Source organism: Pipistrellus hanaki, assembly GCF_964339955.1.
Source record: "Pipistrellus hanaki genome assembly, chromosome: 6".
Lineage (NCBI taxonomy): Eukaryota > Metazoa > Chordata > Mammalia > Chiroptera > Vespertilionidae > Pipistrellus > Pipistrellus hanaki.
Window position 1 is genome coordinate 9128268 of NC_140508.1, and position 19419 is coordinate 9147686.

Genomic DNA, 19419 nt, shown 5'->3' on the forward strand with positions numbered 1-19419 from the left:
AAGTCTCACCAGCCCATCCTTCCACCTCCAACAAGCCTTCTGTGCTCCCTTCCTGCGATGACAGCACTCACTGGCTTGCGGGCTGCTTGTCCCGTGTGTAGTCCCCACAAGTCTGAGCGCCCGGAAGGAGCTGCCACGACAATAGCGGGCTGACTTGTGGCTGAGACAATCCATATTTTAAATTGTTATCATTGTTGGAAGCTAACTTCCTGCACCAAGTAACTGATGTGTTGCTGATGGGAGCTGACAACAAGGAACGAACAATGACCCTACAGAATGGAGGGAGGGGGGTCCACAGGCAGGCTGACGTGGGGGTGGGTGGAGAGGGCAGAGATGTGAGTAGGGGGAGTCAGTTCGGAAAGGCTTCAGGAGGAAGGCAAGGTGAGAAGCCAGGCGGGCAGGTCTGTTTAGAGGCAGAGCTTGTGCCTGGCTGGGCCACCATGAACATGCAAACCGGAAAAAATGATGGAATTAGCAAGTTCCATTTAAGGACAACAAGCAGACTCATCTGAAAGAGCAATGAGTCATGACAGTGGCTGAGGTTATGACATTAGGACTAGTGGAACTTCTTTGATCCTATTTGTCTTACTGATAGACAGAGTTAGAATAGCATAATATCATAGTACTGCAATTCGCGTGGCTGGTGACACTTGTAGGACAAAGGACATCCGATGTGTTGGATTAATGTTGGTGCGTCTTCGTCCCTGCTTCCTTCTGGCTTTGGCAGGCGCTGTGCTGGGTGCACAGGCAGCATTGAGGAGGAAGAGGCAGCTGAGGCCTCGGGCCAATGTGGAGGGAGGTTCAGGTTTCTGGTGGGAATCCATGAATCCTAAACTCAGTGCTTCCCGACATATACACATGGGGGAAAATTCCAGAGTGGAGGGGCTCAGTCCAAATGTCTCTTATCTACAACCCACTATTTTCTAAAACAAAAGTCACACATCCCTCATACTTGGGGAGAGAACAAGAGATAGAGATTTGGCAAAAAAAAAAAAAAAAAAAAAAAACAACAACAACAACCCAAACTGGTTTCTTCAATAAATAAACTGCAAAGGAAGAAAAAAGACAGAGGTGGAATCTGAAAATTAAGAGACTTAAGACACATCAACTCGCAATGTATGGGCCTTATTTGGATTCTAATTCAAAACAAATAATTTATAAGGAAATTGGAACACTGGTACTAGGTATGTGATATTAGGTAATTAATGCTACTATTTCAAGGTGTAATGAGGCTAGAAATTCTGTTTAAAAAGGCCTTATCTCTGAAATATATACTGAAATATTATACTTACAGATAAAATACTCCTGAAATTGGCTTCAAAATAATCCAAGAAAGGAGAAATGAATAGAAGTATAGAAAAACAAGAATGGCAATAAGCTGAAAATTGGGGGGTCTGAGTGATGGGTATATGGGGATTCATTGTTTTATACTGTTGATATTCAATGAAAATAACAGCTTTAGGTTTGGCTCAGTAGATAGAGTGTTGGCTTGCAGACTGAAGAGTCTCAGGTTCGATTCAGGTCAAGGGCATGTACCTTGGTTGCGGGCATATCCCCAGTAGGGGGTGTGCAGGAGGCAGCTGATCAATGTTTCTCTCTCATCCATGTTTCTAACTCTTTATCACTCTCTCTTCCTCTCTGTAAAAAATCAATAAAACATATTAAAAAAATAAAATAACAGCTTTATTAAGATACTAGAGTCCTGATGCATGAAAATTTCTTCCCCCAGCTGCTGGCACCAGCTTCCCTCCTCTGGTCCCTGGTAGGCACCCGGGATCTGGGCTGACTTCCCTCAAGTCACCTGCAAGCATCCAGGATCCTGCTGGCTTCCCTCCGGCCCGGCTTCGTCAGGAAGGATGTCCAGAATACGCCCAGTCTAATTAGCATATTACCCTTTTATTATTATAGATAATTCACATACCACAAAATTCACCCTTTAAGAGAGTACAATTCAGTATTTTTTTAAATTTTTATTTTTTGTATATTCACAGTTGTTTAAACCACCACCTCTATCCAATTTCAGAACATCACCCCCAGAAGAAACCGTACCCCTTAGCAGTCACTCCTCATTCTCCTGTCCCCAAACCCATGGCAACCAGTTTCTGCTATATTATTGACTTTTGTATATATTTGGAAAAAGTATAACAGGATAGACCAATGTGCCTGAGACTACATGGTAAAGTGACAGAGATAAAATATGAACCCAAGTCTCCCAGAAAAGAAAAAGGCCCACTTCAACCACGCACTTTCTCACGGGCCCCATGACCTTATCAAATTCCTGATACCGGCTCTTCCCAAAACTGAAGGGCTGACTCAAGTTCACCACACAGATCAGAAGGCTCTGATTTGCATGCCTTTTCTTGGGAAAAACCACCTTGACCAAAAAAACCCAAAAACAAAACCAAGACACAAAAGAATAGGATTTGGCCCTGAAATTAAACTAACCCCTGCACAGAAACTATGCAGTAGCTTGTGAACGAGAGGGGCTTGACTTCTCAACCTGGTATTTGGACCTGCTACGATTTTTCAGAAAGGCCTTACACATTTTGCTATAATCCACTCATATTTGCTTTTTAAGGCAAGTGAGTCTGTCGTATGTATAAATATTGTGAGAGCTGATCATTCTAGGAAATTGCCTGGCTCTCGCAACATCCTGCCGACCCAAGGCTGAAACAGCTTGAGTTCAAGAGAACCAAGGTGAGCCTCCAGTGAGGTAATTATTTCCCCTCTTGACAAATCTGCCACTGAGAACAGGATTTGTCATTCGTTTCTCTTTTCCGAACCTAGTGAGTCTGATAACTTCGATAGTCCTCAGGGAATGTGCAGGAAGATTGCTTTTCTTTATGGAACTTGATTTTGAATGCTTCCCACTGCTCCCATGTGGGCCTGCAACTCTCAAGCCCATGGAGCAGTGGCAGTGGGACACTGGGCACTTGATACCTGCTTATTACTTTTTAAAAATTTTATTGATGTCAGAGAGGGAGGGAGAGAGAGATAGAAACATCAATGATGAGAATCATTTATCGGCTGCCTCCTGCATGCCTCCTACTGGGGAGCAAGTCCACAACCAGGACATGTGCTCTGACCGGAATCAAACCATGACCTCCTGGTTCACAGGTCAACCACTGAGCCACACCAGCTGGGCTCGATACTGCTTATTAAAATACAGTGGACACCAGGTTTAAAGGCGTGGGAGGAAACACCAGACTGCATGGCTCTGAAACCATCTGATTCACTGGCAGATTTGAACCTTGTGAAGGTAAATAACAAATGGCTCTTTTGGTCAAAGAATTGCATAAGCTGCCAACAAATTCACCTACATCCCTTAGTGTAGGGATGAAATAAGGATGACTAAGGCCCCATAGCTACCATAATTTCTAGTGGTAACTCACTTTACTAGCCTAAATTTTGATCCCAGAGTTGAGAGGGAAAAGGAATCAGAGCAAGACTTGGAACAAAAAGCAAAGGGATTGCTGTTGGGTGTGCAGTGGTCATAGAACCGGAGGAAAGGCTGAACGTCAGCGGGAGAACAAGGAAAACCAGGACAGAAAGCGTTGCTAGGGGTAAATAGTCCTGCGGGCTGAGGGAGGGGGAAGGACCACTTGGAGAGGGTGCAGGGAAAGGGGCTGCAGAGACAGGCACTGGCCAAGGAGCAAGAGGCAAAGGATAAGAGCTGCAGAAACAGGGCAAAAGCATGAAGTACGAAAGCTACAGAAATCAAAATGTTTCCTAACAGCTGTTTCAGTTGTTCCAATCTACTCCGTAACTTCTTAAGTTTCTTGATCCTCGGTTGAATTTTGATTTCCTTATTTTGGTTCTTCAAACATACTATCTTGTTCATCTGATAATCAGTCTTTCCAAGTCTGACTGGTTTCTAGCTTCTACCAATTCTCATCACTTTGCTGTTTCTCCGACTGTTCCTGGGATGTGGCCCTCTGAGTCTTAGAGCTTTACTGGGAGGCTTGAGGCCTGGGTTCGATGTGTTCTTCCAGAGACTCTGAGCTGGCTTCTGTTGGGTACCTGAGGCCACTACCAACTAGGGTTGCCTTAAATTCCTGGCTTGTGTTTCTCCCAGTCACACAGGTCCTGTGAATTGTTCCAGCCTTTCTGGACCAACAGCCTGTGGACAGGATTCTGAGAAGACCCTGCCCTGTGCAGACTCCACACCCCTCCCTGCACACCTAGGCCTGTGCAATCTCAGAGGAACCCTCCTCCTTCCAGGCAGGGTTTTTGTGAAGTTCTCCCTTTTGCTGAGGGGGGCATCTTTTGGGTTCTGGGCTTTCTTTCTTTATTAAAAAAATATATATTTTATTGATTTTTTTACAGAGAGGAAGAGAGAGGGACAGAGTTAGAAACATCGATGAGAATCATCAATCAGCTGCCTCTTGCACACGCCCTCACTGAGGATGTGCCCGCAACCAAAGTACATGCCCTTGACTGGAATCGAACCTGGGACCTCCCAGTCCGCAGGCCGACGCTCTACCCACTGAGCCAAACCAGTTTTGGCATGGGTTTTCTTTCTTGATCAAAGTTCCTACCCTGTGAAGACTCAGAGCTCAGGAATTAGGCTAGGAGGGCTTAACAAATATCCTTGGTGTAACGGACAGGGTGCTGTCCTGTTAACCTCCTGGCTTTGTGCATTCTGGTTGTTTTTGCCCTAGGAATCCCTTGTTTTCTTCTATCTCAGCTATCTATTTATAGCTTAAAAATAAAGTCTGTCCAGGGTTTGTTTCAAAAAAGTTCTTAGAGTGCCTGGTCTTTCATTATTTTCAGGGACAGAAGTCTCCCCTTCAAAGTACATGTCTTATGTCTTCCCTCTCCCCATCTGTTTATGTCATGACTAGAGCCTGGTGCATGAGATTCATGCATGGGTAGGGTCCCTAGACCTGTCTGGCAATCAGGGATTATCAGGTTCCCTGCCTCCTCCCCTTCCCTCACCACCCGTGCCACCACTGCCACTGCAGTCCCCCCGACCCCCTTCCCTAGCTTCCTCAGTGCCCCACCACAACCACTTGTCTCCCACTATGTTCCGCATCGCCCTCTGGTAGTCAGTGCATGTCATAGCGAGAGATCGAACTCCCATTCTCCGGGTCGAATTCCCGAGGGAACACTTTACAAAATAGTCTTTTATGTATATATTAGTGGCCCAGTGCACGAAATTTGTGCACAGGGTGGGTGTCCCTCAGCCCAGCATACATCCTCTCCAATCTGGGACCCCTGTGGGATTGAGCTAAACTGGAATTGGACAACCCTCTCGTAATCTGGGACTGCTGGCTCCTAACTGCTCACCTGCCTGCTGCTTGATCACTCCTAACCAGTTTGCCTGCTGGCCTGGTTGCCCCCAACTGGTCCCCTCTGCTGGCCTGCTCACCCCCAACTGGGCCCCTCCACCCCCCAGCCTGATCACCCCCAACTGCCCTCCACCCCCCACCCCCCGGCCTGATCACCCCTAACAGCCTCTGCCCTGGCTCCGCCACCATGGCTTTGTCTGGATGGATGCCTGGAAGGTATCATGGTCTAATTAGCATATTACCCTTTTATTAGTATAGATAGGATATGACATACTGCCATAACTGTATGTACCAGTATTACTATGAGAATACATACTTCATGCAATAGGAAGGCATCTAATACATTACATTGTATATGCTGTAAGTCAGGGGTCTTCAAACTACGGCCCGCGGGCCACATGCAGCCCCCAGGGGAGTCTGATCCTGCCCGCCAGGTTTTTTGGGCAGTGAGCGCAGCCAAGGTGTTACAGTAGGAATTAGTAGTTCATATAGTCCGGCCCTCCAGCTCTCTGAGGGACCGTGATCTGGCCCCCACTTTAAAAAGTTTGAGGACCCCTGCTGTAAATAGTAAGAAATACTGTATTTGTAGCAATAGTATATACCCTGTGACTTCCCTTCCTGATTTGGGAATGGTTTCCCAGTTCTTTGAATGTTTCCTGGTCCCTATTGTATTTTTTTGTCATTCAGTGTAACTTTATTTACTGTTTATTGCACATGATTTGAAATCTTTAATTTCTAACCACCAAAGATTCAAAGGACTATTTTCTCCATGAAGTTTAACATTAACATCAGTGAATTCATGTATTCATGTGTATTCATTGTAAACATCTGAATTATTCACATTGTCATAGATCCTGAACTCATAAGCATGGACCATGTACTGACTGGCAGCAAGCCAGGAAGCCTCTCTGCAGCAAACAGATACTCTGCATAATAAGGAGAGAAGTCATAGCACAACATTTAATGTCCAACCGGAGTCACCTCAGAATGTTATATATATTGACTTCCTAATTCATATAGTATTGGGAACTCAACTGCTTGCTTGGTGAAGGGTTGGCCTGGTTTCAGGATTATTCCTGAAAAAATTAAAGGAGGGGAGGCACTCAATCTTTCTTCTTGTTTGCTTGCTCCTCCCCAGCACCTTCATCCTTCTTCTCATCCTCAGCTTCTTGGGCATCTTCTCCTTCACCTTCCTCTTTTCCATCCTCAAATTCTTCCTTGGCACTTTCTTCCTCTTTCTCTCCTTCCTCTTCACCAGCCAGTTCCTTCTCCTTCTCCTCCTCTTCAGATTCTCTTTTAGGTTCCTCAGCTTTTACAGCCTCAACGGTCTCCTCCACCTCTATCTGCTCCTCCTGGATGTGGCTGGTGTATTAAGAAGGGAAGGAGCGAGCGGATATCAAGTAGGAGCTAGTCTGTAACCACTGTAGGCAGATCGACCAAAGATCTGGGAACTCTGGGAGTAGCTGCTGGCTATGCTTCTCACGCTGGTGAAACTGAGCTGGGTCTCCTCACCTTCCAAGAGTTTCCTGTAAGCTGCAATGTCAATGTCCAAAGCCATCTTCACATTGAGGTGGTCCTGGTATTCTTTTAAATATCATACAATTTCACCCTTTGTAGTTCTCAACTCATTTTCTAATTTGTTGATTGTGTCCTACATAGCACTAACGTTGGAGTTCTGTTTATCCTCCAGCTCTCGCAGCTGCTTTCCCAGAGCTTTGTTCATGTCCGCATGCTTTAATCTCTAGGGTCTTGGCCTTGAGCAGGTAGCTGCTTTCAGACAGCTTGTCCTTGGAGGTGCGCACCTCATAGGTGTTCTTGGCAGTGCTCTCCATCAGCATGGTGAAGCAGCTCTTGTACCATTCTTCTGCATTCTGCATGTTCTTGGCAGCCAGCTTCTTGTATTGATTGGGTGCAGATGTCCTTGAGCGCAGCAGAGGTTGGACTTGGAGAACATGGCCTTCTCCATGAAATCTGAGCATACTGGATCTGTGCCTGCAGCTTGGCGTACCTTCTTCAGAAAGGCGATTTAGTCTCTCAGGCTGTCGAGGTGCTATTCCAGCTCAGCTTCAGCGAGACCTGCCTCATCTGCACCTTTGCGCGCTTCCATCAGCCAGCTCTCTGCATCATCATGGTTCAGCATCTCTTCCTGATAGCATGCCTGCAGGTTGCTCCCAGTCCCTTCCAAGCCCTGGTGCCTGCTTACTGCTCACTGCCCTCTCCTCGCCAGGGCTGAGGCTGGGTGGGCTGGGGCACAGGCATCCCATTTTCATTAAAATGTTCAACCCTGGCCTGCTCCACCGGTGTCTGCAGGCGGCCTGGTGGCAGACAGCGATTCTAGACACTGGCCATCACCCTCTGCCCGGTGCCATGCACTGCCCGCCCGCCCTGCCCAGATACCAATCATAGATTGGACCCTGCAGGTGGTGTCAGGCACAACCCGCCCCTCCTGCATATGCCATCTTTGTTGGCTTAATTTGCATATCACTTCTGATTGGCTGTGGGCATAGCAGAGATATGGTCAATTAGCATTTTCTCTTTTATTAGTGTAGATGTAACTAGAGGCCTGGTGCACAAAAATTCATGCACTGGAGGGGGGGGGGGGGGTTTGTCCCCTTAGCCTGGCCTACACCCTCTCACAGTCCAGGACCTCTTGGGGGATGTTCACCTGCCGGCTTAGGCCCTTTTCCTGTGAGAGGGATGTCTGACGGTCTAAGCCAGCAGTCAAGACATCCTCCTCACAATTCAGGAGCCCTCACTCCTTACTGCCCACCTGCTTGCTGCTCCTTAGTGCTGCCTCAGAGGCAGGAGAGGCTCCTGCCACCACTGCTGGGCTTGCCCGGCTGCTGACTGAGCAGTGCTCCCTGTGGGAGTGCACTGACCACCAGAGGGCAGTTCCTGTGTTGACCATATGCCCCCCTGGTGGTGTTTGTCACATCAACTGTCATTCTACCTTTCAGTCGATTTGCATATTACCCTTTTATTATACAGAACTGAAGGCCCAATGCATGAAGATTCGTGCAAGAATAGGCCCTCCTTCTCTGGCTGTTGGCACCTGAGACCTGGGCCTTCACTCTGGCCACTGCCTCCCACTTCACACGCTGCCCAGAGGCCCGGAGTGGCCGGGGTGAGGCGGAACGCCTGTGTTGTTGCCATGCCGCTGCCATCTTTGTCACGTCTATTTGCATATTCCCTCATTGGCTGTGGGCGCCATAGTCTTTATGAAGTGATGGTCAATTTGCATATTCCATCTTTATTAGATAAGCTAATAGAAAACGTGTTTAGAAGCTTCCCTGACACAAGTGCACGTTGGAGATGTTCTGATGAAGCTCTTTCATCACAGAAAAGGAAGCTGAAGCCTCAAAGAGGATAGGCTGCCTTCCTATCTTATCTCCCCTCCCTCCCCAGGCTACCCTCCTACCTAGATCGTCACACCCCCCCCCCCCCCCCACACACACACGGGAAACCAACGCTTAAGGCAAAAGGCAGGTTTTTCTGAATGACCTAAATAAGTGAAATTATACCCAAGTTTTCAAATTCATAGAGTGGGAAGAGCAAAGATACACAGCTAAAGGTGATTAAACTACAAAAACCTGACTTCCAGAACAAAGCACTAAAGAGTGAAGAGTAACAGCTCAAAGCCATGACAAAAACATTTAAAGCAAGCAAGCTCCGAAAAAATGAATTAGCTTTAAATTATCATTATATACAAAAAGTTTATTTTAAAAATCACCTATCTTTAAAAAATAACATAGTTTTAAATTCTTATCCTGACTGGGTATTATTCACCATTTGAATGCCAGGGTAGTGTGGTACAATTATGTGCAGATACCAAATTTATGAAATACTCAAGGCATTTATACCAGTTCAAAACAAGGTAATTTTTAAATGAAAAAAAAAAAACAAACAAAAAAACAAACTCAGGTTAGAAAGTTCATTTTGGAAACACACAAAAGTATCTTGATCTTGTAAACAGAAGTCCTGAAACTACAGATCCATTGCTGAGACTATTCCAAAAACTGGAAAAAGTGGGTATCAGTATTTTAATTGACGAACAGTTAGAAGGATCCGGCAGGACTTACATGTGGAGTGCAGAGTGCGCATCCCAGGGCTTGTGCCAGGGCAGAACAATGCGGAAACGCCAACCTCTTCTTCAGTTTCACAGGTTGGAGGAAAAGAGAAGCCAGAAAAGCAAGTGGGAAGCCATGTTTGGTGATTTTTTGGGTAGAACTGGTTATCTTTGTTCCTAGTCAACTGTTATCTTTTAATCTTACAAAAGCAGCACCGTTTGATGTCCTAGTTCAAATACCAGGGAATCAGCACATAAAATAAAGTTTACTTACTATGCAGCACAAAATATAGGTCTTTGTAAATCTGAACAAAAAACTGTGATTTTACTCGTTAAGAAAGCTTAAAATCATTTTATAAAGAATTAAAATGATCCTTAAGGACGACTAAAGCAGAATTTTTATGCAATAAACATCAGATTTTAAAATTCCTATAACGTAAGACAATTACATTACTCTATTTCACTTTTTACCTACTACTCCCAGGTTATATTTTTAGGTGCTCCCACCCAGATCATGAGGTATTTGTATTTGGGGAAAAATATAAACCGAAGATATCTTAGTGAGGGGAGTTTGGGTTCTTTGACCCAGCTAGTGCTCAACACAGAGAAATATTGGTACCGACTAAAAAACTTTCAAAAAAATAAATAAATAAAAGAAAGAAAACTTGTATCAGTCAGTTAATTGCAAAAATCTTCTGAGAACACAGTTGCCTTGTGCATCCACGATGTGTAGTTAAGGTTCAGGCTGAAAAATAAGATTTAAAGTTACATAAGAACAAAGCCTAACAATATTGACCATTCATGAAGACAAGCAACACCTGAGGGCAGTGGTTGGACCACCTAACTCCAATTAGATTGGACATAACCTCCAAATCTATGCTTCCCCTCAAATGGCGGCATCTGATGGGAAATGCATTTACTGAAGATGAGCACTGCAGGTATGAAAGGTAATGTGGGAGGTCTGGTGGAAGATGTTCCTGTAAGTCTCAGGAAAACTGGCCATTATGTTATTGAAGTGAAAATGTGTAACAGTAAAGTTGCAGGTCTGAGCTTTATTATCAGGATGTCATTTCAGAGAATTGATTCTCTAAAGTGGTTTAATAGGGCACGAAACTCCATTCTCAGGGTATGCCTACTTATCTGTCCAAAGGCATTTTGAAAGGAAAACACAGAGATGTGGAACAGGCACAGAAGATGACAAAAGAGCCCAATGAGAATTCCTTAGGACAGATCCACCTGAGATCTGGAAAGCACTTTAATACTCTACCCTTCTTCAAAAGATCAAGTTCAGAGAAATGGCAAGTCCTGTATTTACAAAACCGATGAAAATCACACTGTAATAATCAGTGAGTGCAGAGCAGGGGTCTGCGTTTCCCACTTTTTCCACCATGATTCCACATCAAGGTAAAAAAAGACCCTTTTGTACAAATCCAAGAAGGGTGTAGAGTTGGCAGCCTAACTGCCAAAGATGGTACCATGACTTTCTACTGCGGCTGGCTGACGGGACAGGGGAGGGGGGGGTCCTCTGGGAAAGAACCCGATTTAAGGCGGGGCTCTAGTCTGTGGTTGACCTCCGGTACCAGAACCTGGCCCTGAAGTCGTCGCTGCAGGTCATGAAGCCGGGGTTGGTGGGCGAGTGCACGATGCAGCGCACGATGTTGTTGTGGCCCAGGGACAGCAGGTTTCGGCGCTCGGCTGTGCGCGAGTCCCAGCAGCACAGGCTGATGGTCCTCTCGTCTGGCAGCAGCACGTAGTCCTCTGTATGGTTGAAGACAGCCTGTGTCCGGTGCACCTGCCGCCCGCTCAAGCCAGCACCTGCGCACAGACCGAGAGGGTAAGGGCCAGGGTAGCTTTACAAGTTCACACCTTAGACCCTCTGTTCTACTTTGGCTATTAATCCCAGAGCTATAAAAAGAACATTTTAAAATTGCTGAAGTATTACACATCTATTGTGCAGTTTTGGGAACTCTAAAGTATGAAAGAGAGAATCACTTCTGGCCTAATCCCTTAGGCAGCTGTTAACTGTGATGCACTCTGAGGTACAAAAACCTTTTAAAAAACAATACAAACTGGTGCCACATCCTATGTCTCTAAACCAACTTTCTGTTGGATACATTTTCCATCTTTTTTACTGTCTGCAAAGTATCCCATCGTTTAGAAACATCATTGCTTAGTTCTTTTCCCATTTAGTCTGTTTCCAATGGTAAGCAATGTGGTGATAAACGTTCTTTGTTCAGAACACATTACTTCCTTAGAATTAAATTCCTAGGACTAGAATTACTGGGATGTAGGAACATCTGCTCTCCAAAAGAAAGCTTTACGCTTTTTTATGACCATGAAAAAGATATATTTTGTTTAAACTACTATATCAAGAATAAAAAATGCCTGATAACTTTACACCCATAGTCAATATTTTGCTTATTTTCCTTCCCACATATCTCTGTGTTGTACTCATTTGAAATTATATAAACCAGAGCACACATCATATGCTGTTTTTACCCCAGTGTCAGTAGTGGAGATCATATAAAAAGGGAAGACAGCATAATGAACAACAATACAAACTTTGGTGTCTCAGCTGGTCACCACTTGTTATTGATGTGACCTTGAACAAAGTACTTCCCTCCATCTTAATTCTCTTGTTTCATGGGGATCATTACAGCAGCACCCCCAACACTGCTGTGGGGATTAAATGAGGGAGAACCTGTTTACTCGAGGCTTCTGGTGGACATTCATGCTGTCTCTAACTTTCCACCACTCCAGACAATGCTGGGTGGACATCTTTATGTGTGCTTGTGCAAGCTGCCTATCTATCTTTTTAGGCTGAATTTCTAAGAGTGAGTATAGGGGGTCAAAAGATGCAGGGTGGGGCAAAAGTGGGTTTACAGTTGTAAGTACAAATGCAATAATTATTACTGTATTATTTTTCATACGAACCATTATAAACCTACTTTTTGCCTCACCCTTTATATATCTTTAAAATTTTGATATGTGACACCAAACTGCCCTTTAGAAATATTTTACTAATTGATGCTCTTGACAATGTATTTACTGAAATGTTTATCACTACTAGATAATACCAACCTTTTAAATTCTTGAAATCTGATGAGCATAAAATGATGCCTCCCTTTTCATTTCTTAGGTTTTCAGTGAGGTTGGTCATTTATCTTTTGTGTTCACTGACCAATGTCTAACATGTGTCTATTATATATGCTATGACTATTTCCCCTCTAATCCAGCATTTTTATTTTGTTTACAGAGTTTTCAATTAACTTTTAACATTAAAACTTCTCATATATAATTGGTAGTTTTCTCTTTTCCTTCATTATTTTAAGATAGAGGCCCAATGCACATCGAATTTCGTGCAAGAGTAGGCCTTCCTCCCCCCGGCTGCCGGCACCGACTTCCTTCTGGCACCCGGGACCTGGGCTTCCCTTGCAGCCCTGGCTTAGTCTGGGAGGACATCTGGTCTAACTAGCATATTCTTCTATTATTATAGATAATTCTAACTAAACATTAAAACGGGAAACAGATCTAAATTTGCTGACACAAAGGGTCTGTGAATTAGGAAAACTGAAATTTGCATATAAAATTCAGTATAACCTTATTTAAAATCATCTCCCAACTGCCCACCAAAACCAACCATAAAACATTTCGAACATTCATTAAAAAAACCCCAAATATAATAAATTTTTGTCAGCAGTCTGGTGTACTTTTTCAAGGGGGAGGAGCTTTTACCATTTTTCTTTAAGATTTGAAAAATTGATTTCAGAGAGGAAGGGAGAGACAGACAGAAATATCAATAATGAGAAAGAATCATGGATTGGCTGCCTCCTGCATGCCCCCTACGAAGGATCGAGCCCAAAATCTGGGCATGTGCCCTGACCAGGAATCGAACAGTGACCTCCTGGTTCATAGGTTCAACGCTCAACCACTGAGCCAAGCCAGCAGGGCAGTTTTCCCATTTTTACTTGGTCACTGTTATACCTCCCTTTTGCAGCACACACAGTCTTTTCATAGATCAAATATCTTTCAAACAAGCTTAATACAACAGTAAGTGCTCAATGTTTCCCAACACTTGCTAGTTGTACCAGAAGCCAGACAGACAGCAGGAAGCAAGCTCAGGTTTTAAGGAGGTAAATCTACAGTAGACTATGCTGCCCCCTAGTGGTTAAGATCTCACCAACTCTTCAATTTTCTCTGCAATGCTAACTCCATAGCAGAGCCCCTTTCAACAATTTTGGGAGCTCTTAGGTTAGTCATGCAATTTCAGCACATGACACAAGCACCTCACAGAAGAAACTAACTAAAGTTTACTGGAGGTGTTCTACCACACAACAGCCTTTGCTTCTACAGGAACAGGAAAATGAAACACAATATTTTAACAACACTCACTATAAATGGTTAGACTTGAACAGACTACTGTGAAAGGATAAATTTAAATCTCATCACAGAGCTCAAAGCCACAACTGTTACCAATTAGAGGCCTACATGAATTAATGAGAAGCGGAAGAACAATTTTTTCTGTCTAAGCACCCATTTTATATCTAGCTTCAATTTAGAACACTTGTGGTCTCCCTTGGGGGCTACCTCTGTTCACTTAGGAATGGGCCAAGATCTTCCCTCTCAGCCTTCTTTGTCCTTGATGTGTACACTTAGGGAGGCTTTTCTCTGGACTGCAGAGAAGGCAGGCGGTCAGCCTGCAAAGAGACCACCAGTTCTCAAATGCTACCTGCATGGAATCAGATCTAGTTAAGCTATAATGTATTGAAAAAAGCAAAGGTAAGAAACTAGGGCTCTATTTCCAGGTCTGCCACTTACTAACTGTAGGGTTGGCTAAATGACTTGGCCCTATCTAGTTTAAGCCTTGGTTTCCCTTATCTGAAACTGTCAAATGATGACTAAGTGTTCAATAATATCAATTTCTCACATACCTGTGTATCTGACCAGTGTCCGTCCTGTTGATATTTCCCAAAGTTTAGCTACAGAGTCTTTTCCACTTGAAAGAATGTATTTAGAATTTTTGGAAAAGATGGCAGAACAAACTTCAGCACCATCGTGTGCTTTCTCAAAAGTTGTGATGCACCGATTCGAGACACCATCCCACAGCTTGATGCAGCCATCCTTGCTGCCAGTCACATACATGTTGGCACTAGGGTTGTAATTAACAGAACATATGGCATCGGTGTGTTGATCTTGAGGATTGCAAGAGACAAAACATTGGAATGTGTTGATATCATAAAGTCGAAGAGTAGGATGCTGAGTCCCCACAAGTATAAAGTCTCCGGAAGGGTGAAAAGAGATGGAGCGTAACATTTCAGCTTCCTGTTAGGACAGAGACGTTAACATTAAGTGACCAACTATGGGACAATTGTTTCCAGAGGAAATGTGGAAAATCTTTGGATGATGCAAAGAATCCATTAAACAATGGGTCAGGTATGAGAAAGAACAAATTACTTCAAGGTAACAAATGTGACTTTCAGCAAATACCTGACAGTTTTAACTGAGTAACTTTATTACCGTGACTTTAACAAAGTGACTGTTTTGTTTTCAAATGGATCTGCAACCTTTAGAGTGCAATAGGACTCTGAATCCTTACTGAACTGACCTGTAGCAGTGCCAACCCGCCAGAGGATGTGGGCACATGACAACAGGTGAACCACGTGCCCATGGAATCTGAGCCACATGCCACCTGTGGCATACATCCTTGTTGCTGTACTTTTATGTATGATTTCTGAGACTACTTCTAAAAAGAGAATAGCCATACAACAGCTCGCTGTATTAAAAAAAAACACATTCCTAACCTGAATGTACTTGAATGCTCTTTTCGCAGATGGTTTAGAATAATCAAATAACTTAAGAGTGTAATCCCTTGAGCCAGAGGCAAGGATCTGTTCCGTTGGGTGGAAAGCAAGACATGTGACTTCGTCCACGTGGTCATAGAGAGTCCGGATCACTGGGTGGTTTTCCATATTCTGTTGTGCAGTCTCATTCATCATAACCTAGACCAATAAGATAAGGAGATACGCAAAGTGTAAGATCTAACTCACAGAGCACTCTGCTACTATGCTTAGCAAAGCTGGTTTAAATTACTCTCCTTCTCCCAGGAGGGAACAAAGGCAGGTAGGCAGTGTTACAGGGGTTTTTACCTCTATTGGCATGGCACTTTTGGCCAACATCCTTTCTGTGTCGAGTATCTTTATGGAGGCGTCAGCAGACCCAGTAGCTATTAGCTGCCCATCTCTACTATAGGTAGCTACTCGGCATGGTCCTTTATGGGATGTGACATAGCAGGTTTCATACTCTGAAGCCTCTGGGGACATGGTCTGGACATCTGCATCGAACTCCAGGTCAATGCCTGTGCCTGGGGCAACTGTATCAGAACGACCAATTGCATACTGAACTGCAGTATCATCATTTTCCATTCCTGAAAGGAATAAAAATTAAGGGCATGAAAAATATTATTTTAAAAGGCCAAGACAGGCCCTACCTGAGTAGCTCAGTTTGTTAGTGTTGCCCAATATGCCAAGGTTGCGGGTTCAATCCCCCATCAGGGCACATACAAGCATCAACCAATGAATGCATAAATAAGTGAAACAACAAATCAATGGTTCTTTCTCCTTAAAAAAATAAGGCCCACACAAAGTTTAGGATCTAAACTGGGAAAGATGTTTGCCATATCAACATACTACTTCTTGGAGGTGCATGATCCTTATATCTTACGAAACTAGGCACACTGACCAGGGTGCACAGTGACTGCACTGTAGGGAACATAGGTTGTAGAAGGCCAGCTTCAGTAAATAGTCACCTCTGCTGACTTTTGCTTCCAAAATGTTCTATGTAACTACAACTACAGAAACAAAAAGCAGCTCTGTAAACTGTTCCTTTTTCCTACTCCATATTATACATTATAGTTAGGGCTGAGATCTCTTAATATGAACTCTGAAGCTCATTAAGTCAGATACATTAACACTAGTGAAACATATCTGAAAGAATGTTATTTATTAAGAACGCTTGAAATTTAAAAAGCTCCACACATCATATAAACAATGTTTAATAGCATAGGAAAAATTGAAAAATGCAGATGAACAAAAAAATAAAAAATGACTGTATCACCCAGAGATAATTACTGTTAACATGGTTGTATAAATTCTTCTGGACTCTTCTCCATGCATAAAGTTGTTTCACTTCTTAAAACAAAAATTCCCACAACTGGCACTGCCAGGTCAGAGGGTATAAACAGGTTTGATAATTCTGTATTTCACTGAGTGTTTTCTATGAACCAGGCAAGCACCAGGGCATACTATTGGACAAGAAAAGGTCCTGATCTTTGAGGAGCTTGCCATTTTATTTTATTTTTGTGTGTGGGGAGGTATAGATCGTGTGGAAAACAACCCAAAATACTAAAGAAAATTTCAGACAGTTCTTGTGCTAGGAAGGAAATGGGACTGTGTGTTAGATTGAGAGAGAGAGAGAGTGTGTGTGTGTGTGTGTGTGTGTGGAGGGGAATGGGGATAGTTGTGAGGTGGGTTTTAGAAAAGGTAAGAAAGGACTCTGGGGTGACAATGTGAGCTGAGACTTGAAGAGTCAATAATCCAGTGACTGAAGGGTCCAGATAATTTGCATAAAGACCCAAGGCTAGAACCAGCTGGAAGTCTTCATAATCTGGACTATGCTATCTCCTTCAGTATCGAGCACTGTACTTGACATGTATTACATTAAAGAAGTGAAAATAATCTTGAAAAATTCTGATGGGTGAGGACATCTGAAACCTTGTCAAGGGATCAATGAATTGCATTCACAGCTACCTAGTTTGATGAGATGTAGGAGCTGCTCTGAGGGTGCGCAGACAGACTGAGGCTTGATTTCATTGATGAGGCCATTAGCAATGCTGATGAAGCCATCGTAGAGCAGCTGGCTAATGATCAACTTGTAAAGCTGCTGGCGGTCCTTCAAGCCCACTTTGGTTCTGTACATCTTGGAGAAGAGGAAAACAATTTCTCTGACAGCTGCAAAGAGGAAAAGGGTGAATGGTGAAGTGAGGCACCAGTAAATCACAGAAGCAACACAGAAATTGGATCTGACCGGCAGGACTCAAATCCCAGCTCTACTACCTGCGTTATCTTTGGTCAATGACTCGTTTGCCTGAGATCAGGTTTCTCAGCTGTTATGTGGCTACACTACTGTTTCCACTAGCTCCGTGGTCAGCAAACTGCGCCTCGCAAGCCACATGCGACTCTTTGGCCCCTTGAGTGTGGCTCTTCCACAAAATACCACGGCCCGGGGCAAGTCTATTTTGAATAAGTGGTGTTAGACGTTTAAGTTTAAAAAATTTGGTTCTCAAAGGAAATTTCAATCGTTGTTCTGTTGATATTTGGCTCTGTTGACTAATGAGTTTGCTGACCACTGCACTAGCTGAATGTATGTTTACTAATATCAGTTATGTCAGTCTTAATACATGTTATAAAGCATATATACATATGCTTTAAAACATGTATTAAGACTTAAAGCAACTGACGTTGTTAAATTATATATTTAGATAATAAATCAAGATATGAGGGCAAAACACCTATTGTGCTATGAAAAGTTAATCAAGTCAAATGTTTTGGAAAAGAGTCAAAGGTGAAATGCTGAATAAAATATTGGCAAATAACACGGCCAAAACAATAAAAAAGGAGGGAGGCAAAACCTGAAGGATTGGGCACTTAGATGGATTTACAGATGTCTAAGTGCTCCAGGCCCTAGCTGGGAGACACATAGCAGGAAGGCAACGATATGAATGACCTCATTAAATCATCATTTAATCCTGTTTAGGACACGGACAACCTGAAGCCCAGAGAGGCCTAACTCACCCAGGATCACACGGCTTGTAAATGGCAAAGCCTGGATTCTAAGCCAGGCTACTTGACCCCAGAGCCCGGGTTCTTAAAGCGCTGCACAGATGGGTGTTAACAACAGCTGACATTTATTAAGCACTTGCCGACACCATGCTGAGCGCTTTATAAGGCAGCATTTGCTCGTTGCATAAATTCATTCAATGGACTTAATAAGTATACGTGGAAGCAAATGCATATAATTCTTTTATGCTTGTGTAGACAGCACCAGGACACAACAGAGATGACGAAACTAAATCAAACTGGTTAAGAAATCCACCGAAAGTAACACGTGGCTGAGCAACTCGTCCAAGATGAGTGGCCGCCAGGACTGTACACACCAGAGCCCAGAACTTAACTTCTAATCCATCCCGTCTCCTCACTCATGCCAGGAGCACTGTGTGATGTACAGAGAAATTCAAAAGAAAAGAGAGGCCGAGCTCCGTTCTCAATGCACAGAACGCGGTTCGCGGGGCTAGGAAGCGCCTAATGACCACCCCCGGTTTGCAGGTGAGGACGCCGAGGCCCGAGGACAGAAGAACACAGACAGGACTGGCGATGCCCGGGGCTGGAAGAAGGCCCGGGAGAAGAAGCGGCCCTTCGCTGTGCGCCCCGCCACCACCCCGGCACCGAGGTGAACTAGGGTTGGAGGGAGGGAGGCAGCAGGCCCAGCCTGGCAAGTCAGCGCGCACCCCTCCCCGCTCACATTCCCCCTTCCCCTCACCCCAGTCCTTCCCGTGGCGCCCTAGAGGCCCCAGCCCGACCGCTCCAGCCGCTCTGCGCGCATCCCGGGCCCCCGGTACCCGCGAGTGCAGCTCCCGGTCTCCCGCTCTTCCACAAAAATGGAGGCACGACGCCGGCCCGATCGATCGCTCCCTGCGCAACCTCACTGCGCACGCGGAAAGGACGCCGCGCCGAGCGTTGCGCGATCGATCAGCCCACTCGGCCCCGCCTGTCTCGCCATCTTACTTACTGGCACCTTCGAGAGGTTCGTTCACCTCCTCTGACTTTATCTCCTGCGCGACAGCACAGACGCCGAGAGGCTTCCGTTTCTCAGACAAATGCCACCGCCGGAGAGCGGCGCTCGCGCTAGGACAGCCCGGGGCCGCACGGCGGGTCGTTGGCGCCGCCACTTCCGGGGCCTTATGGAGGAAGTGCGCCTGCGCGCCGCGTCCGCCTTTCTTGGACCTGA

General features: G+C 44.6%; 2 protein-coding genes and 1 pseudogene across 9 annotated transcripts in view; all 3 read right to left on the reverse strand.

The window, feature by feature from the left end:
* CASS4 (Cas scaffold protein family member 4) overlaps positions 1-114 on the reverse strand; it is a 32287-nt gene extending 32173 nt beyond the window's left edge. Inside the window, exon 1 of the mRNA XM_084889029.1 lies at positions 10-114. The gene's annotated coding sequence lies outside the window, so the exon portion shown is untranslated. The remainder of the gene's footprint in view (positions 1-9) is intronic.
* Positions 115-5853: 5739 nt separating this feature from the next.
* On the reverse strand, positions 5854-8444 carry LOC311624780 (neurofilament light polypeptide-like; annotated as a pseudogene). Its single transcript has 2 exons — positions 8344-8444; positions 5854-7486 (listed from the first exon to the last, which is right to left on the reverse strand). The product of its transcript is annotated as a neurofilament light polypeptide-like (transcript).
* A 542-nt stretch (positions 8445-8986) lies between these two features.
* On the reverse strand, positions 8987-19408 carry CSTF1 (cleavage stimulation factor subunit 1). Of its 7 annotated transcripts, none has more exons than XM_084887609.1 (7): positions 19201-19408; positions 17163-17363; positions 15504-15781; positions 15159-15356; positions 14289-14679; positions 10929-11172; positions 8987-10102 (listed from the first exon to the last, which is right to left on the reverse strand). In XM_084887609.1, the coding sequence occupies exons 2-7, from the start codon at positions 17329-17331 to the stop codon at positions 10036-10038; spliced, it is 1347 nt and encodes a 448-aa protein (XP_084743735.1). In that variant the 5' UTR covers positions 17332-17363; positions 19201-19408; the 3' UTR covers positions 8987-10035. The 7 variants fall into 7 exon arrangements, with proteins under 7 accessions (XP_084743735.1, XP_084743730.1, XP_084743731.1 ...); XM_084887604.1 differs by lacking the exon at positions 19201-19408 and adding an exon at positions 19031-19152; XM_084887605.1 differs by lacking the exon at positions 19201-19408 and adding an exon at positions 18952-19055.
* Positions 19409-19419: the final 11 nt, after the last annotated feature.

What these genes read in the sequence shown, in the direction of transcription:
- CSTF1 (XM_084887609.1), bottom strand. Translation starts at nt 17,331, where the DNA reads ATGTACAGAACCAAAGTGGGCTTGAAGGACCGCCAGCAGCTTTACAAG. An exon ending in GAGCATTCAAGTACATTCAG is followed by an intron (nt 14,680 to 15,158) that starts GTTAGGAATGTG and finishes CTGTCCTAACAG; the next exon opens with GAAGCTGAAATGTTACGCTC. An exon ending in GACACTGGTCAGATACACAG is followed by an intron (nt 11,173 to 14,288) that starts GTATGTGAGAAA and finishes GTCTGTGCGCAG; the next exon opens with GTGCTGGCTTGAGCGGGCGG.